The 4,290-nt window shown below is 32.6% G+C and overlaps 1 protein-coding gene across 1 annotated transcript; it reads right to left on the bottom strand.

Annotated features, from left to right (window-relative positions):
* Nucleotides 1–717: 717 nt before the first annotated feature.
* Smp_171640 (hypothetical protein) lies at nt 718–3,665 on the bottom strand (the record flags this gene model as incomplete). The annotated part of the gene is made up of 2 exons (XM_018799994.1): nt 718–1,182; nt 3,492–3,665. 2 exons carry the CDS (start codon nt 3,663–3,665, stop codon nt 718–720), a joined length of 639 nt encoding a protein of 212 aa, XP_018653852.1.
* Between the last annotated feature and the right edge of the window lie 625 nt (nt 3,666–4,290).

Here is a 4,290-nt window from a genome sequence, read left to right as displayed (position 1 = left end):
TAGTTTTATTCTAAAAATCAATGTTACCATGTTATTCAATGCAACTTAGTTTTTAACCAATCCATAGACTAAGTAATTATTAATCAAAGTGTATACGAGTAGTAATAAAGTAAAGTGTTATGCAAACTTTGTTTTGTAGATAATAATTTATATAACTCACAATAAAAATTTGAAGTTTAAGGAACTATAGACTAATAACATTATTATTGCAAGTAACTGATGTTTACGTACATAAATGTATTTGGTTGTGTACAACAGAATCTTTTCTATTCTATTATACTATTAAGCAAACATTTCAAGTATATTTTAAACTTCAACAAATACAAGTACACACACGACAAATCATGTATGTAACCTCAATGTTTTACATTGATCCATGTATAGTACTTTAAGTACTATTTCTGTATTCAACAAAATTTGAACTCATTGAGACAAATTCTTCATGTTTTCTCTATTTAGCTCTCATTTCTATAATTTTGTTCCTTTATAATTCATATTAACAAAAGAAAAGGGAACGCATAAATTGATGTAAGTCTCGTACATTAAAAATCATGTATTTATATTCATGAAAACGGAGTTGAACAATAGCCCAACTTAAATTAAAAAAGAATATGGAGTAAAAGAATTGGTAGATAAGAAGACAACATGTTTTTTACTGTTATTTTCTAGGTTTTCATAGATGGAAATAAAAGCGGCAATCGGCTTTCACTATCTTCCTTAATGTCGATTTGATGAATCTAGTTTACTTAAACGAAGTGCTAGTTCAAGATCAGCTTCTTCTTGTTTCCGAGCTTCTTCCTCAATTTGTGCAAGGCGTTGACTTTCAATGATAGCCCATGAAAGTCTTGCTTCATCAGATAACGGAACATTATTGCCACCACCCGCAGATTTCATATTCTTTATTTTATTTATTAATGATGGTGAAGATGATGATGGGGAATTTTGTGAATCCTTTTTTATGCTTTTACCGGAAGGTTTTGATCTTAAAGTGAATGTTGATTTCTGATTAATTGAATTACTACCGCCAACACAAGTAACGCCACCAACTGAATGTTTACGATTTCTCGACGGAACAGTTGCCAATGTTGACAATAATGATGATGAATTATTAAAGTTTGTAAAATCTCCTTCAAAGTTAGCGGGATGAACAGAAGTAGGAAAATTAGAATTATCATCCACAGCCTGTGAAAATAAAATAAAAATATATAAAAGTATCAACAGTATTCAATATCAGCATGAGAATTGTGGAAGTTGTCCAATTTTAGTGATATTGAGAACCAATCTAAGTTCAAAAACCACTGGAAGCTTTAAAGCACTGGACACCCATTTAGTCCTAGTATGGTACTACAAAACAGTGTGCATCTACGACCATGAGGCTGAGGATAGAAACCAGAACATTCGGTATTAAACCAAAAGACTAGACCCCTGGACCACTCTGAGCCATGATCCAACAGTGAACAAGCTTAAATTAAGTAAATCCATGACATTACGTAGCCGGAAATCGAATCCACCACACACATTGGTGAAACATAATGAATTAATCGGAGGTAGACTTACACACCATTGCATACCAATAGTTCAGAACTCGATTCCCAGGTGAAAGGTCGCGGATGAGTACTGACGAGGAGTTTCATAATACTAGGACAAAATGGCCTCCCGTTTTTTTCACGTTTCCAACAGCTCTCCAACTTGAATCTGCTCGTGACATTAATAAAAATATTACATATATATACATCGGGACGAATAATGAGCGGAAGTATTAGAACTATTCTAAGAATTATTGTAAGGTGTGTGTTTGTGTGTAGTTATCAAACTCTTGTCATAAGCTTTCATTACATCTACCAACCATTACCATATGTTCTACCATTCTTAAATTATCGTCAAAAAACTATAGGGTTATCATTGAGGTTATACCACGTATGTTCGAATTATAAAGAAATTATGATTTCTTACTTGTAATGTTTTGTAGTCATTTAACTTATGTATAAAATACTAAACGTTTACTGAATCCGAAGAACAATAGGGAGGACATAATAAATACAACAGTTTCCCCTTATTCTGATGACATTAAACATACTTTATTGTATTAAGTCTTAATTCTTTACAATCCTGAATTTAAATCCAGGCTGACTGACACCTAACTGATGTTAATTACTATAATCTTCAGGTATTTCATTTGAATCTTAACTTTATGAAATTAACCTACTACTTAATTTTGTGTAGGGTATTTGCCTACAGCGACTTCAGAGTTTTATGAAATTTATTTGAATCGCTATAGTACTAGGAGGACACATTTAATTTCGCCTAACTTTACTTGCTTGAGTATGTCAAACATCATTTGCAATTGTAATCTTAAAATATTATAGCCCGAAAATCAGCTGATGAGAACCTAGTAAAAAACAGATTCATGTCAATCTGCACAATTTTTTAATTCTGTAACCGCTAGTTACGATAATCACACGGGTCTCAACCAGGTATTCTACACCTGTTAACACAAGTCAGTCCAATTGTCAGTGACTTCATGGGGTGATGCGATGTTTTCCTTTGACCGCCCCTCAGATGCTTCGAGCTCACTCCTACACCAGACAACATCACCCGTCGAGATAGGCAGTAGTTGGGTATACGTAACTATCTCAGTTGATGAAGATTCACAATCCCATCAACCGATTCGACATTGTAACTCGTACTCTATGCCTAATCCAGGTACCGTTTACCCTGTAGTTCCAAAATACACGAACAATGCTTCGAAGACACTTATGATCAAATATTAGCAATCTATAAATATTTATCCTTAATGACCATGTTTCGCACTCATAAAAATAAACAGAAGACTGGTACGCGGTAGACTCATACTTTGGTAGACAGGTGGACATGTCATCTACAGTGCATCAAAAGAATTTCGGATTCTATCAAATATTGACTTTAATAACAAAATTTATACCATAGATTTAATTCTGTCGAACAATAGAAGATATTCTCGTATCGATTTACCTGTTTATCTCTTTGAAGCCTTCATATAAAGAAGACAACCCAAAAACAAATTTGTAATAAGAGAATTCAGGAACTTCGAGTTTGTTTCAGAAGAATATCGCAAGTGAGACAGATATCAAAAGTCATAAGCAGTGAGTTTTCTGGATGTATATGGCGAACCTCTAATTCAGAATAAGTCTTTAATACTACTGTTAGCATAATCTGATGTTGACAGTTATCCAATCGAATTTCGCAACGGAATGACATCAACTAGACAAGTGTTACTAACTAGAGCATACGAAGCATCTGAAAACAACTGCTATAAATAAGTTATTAGTGGACTGGAAAATCAGAAATAGGGGAAAAACTTTATCAAATAATACCAAAGAGCTCCTTATACATTAGGACATCACTCCTTGAGGTAAATGCAAGTAAAAATTCCTTAGAAAAGAACAAAAAATACAAAAGAATCTTGTATGTAAATGTCACAATATTTTCAATAACAAGGAAACAATACCTACTTTGAAAGCTCGAATAGATTTACCAGGAGTTGGTTGAGTTTTTGGTCGAGGTGGTGGAGACTTCTTTACAGAACTCGTATGATTCTTTATTTCTCTATTATTGGCCATACCTGTATTCATCATGAATGAAGTACTTGAAGGTGTAAATGGATCGCTGCCAAACGGATCAGTCATATTCGATAGCTCACCATTGGAGGGTCCAAATACCTATTCGTTATTTGTGAATTTAAAAAATTACCACTAACAGTTTAACTGATAAGTTTTATACTAACATGGCTTATTAAATCCATGTAATGGTCAGTTTTTCGAAGGATAATCTATGTATATTACATATAATATCTCTTTATATAAAGCATTTGAAATAAATCGATTTCACAGTAATAACAATTATTAATAATGTTTACGGAAACAATTTTTATTTGTGAAGTAGTTTGACTTTTTCCATTGTAGATATTCATCATGATTAACTCTGATCAGTTTGTGTTAGCATATGAGCTTCGATGAGTGGACTGTTCGATATTGATTGTATTTAATATAAATTGTAAGCAGATTAACTGTATACAATGCCTGATTGATAACGGTTAACCTAATTAAACTGTAGGATTAAAAATGTAGAAACAATATCTACAGGATTAGAATGAACAAGTGTTTATGCTACAACTACCCATATAATTTGTGAAGATGGATCAAGTTTTGACTAATAAAATGCCTGAAAAACTATGATTATTTTATTTCTATGGAAAATCAATAAAAATGATTAGTATCAGTAAAACACCATTTACAGTATGTTACTTAGAGT

The sequence above is a fragment of the Schistosoma mansoni genome, chromosome W (genome assembly GCF_000237925.1).
Source record: "Schistosoma mansoni strain Puerto Rico chromosome W, complete genome".
NCBI lineage: Eukaryota > Metazoa > Platyhelminthes > Trematoda > Strigeidida > Schistosomatidae > Schistosoma > Schistosoma mansoni.
Note: the sequence above shows the minus strand (reverse complement) of the source record. Positions and strands in the feature narration are given on the sequence as shown.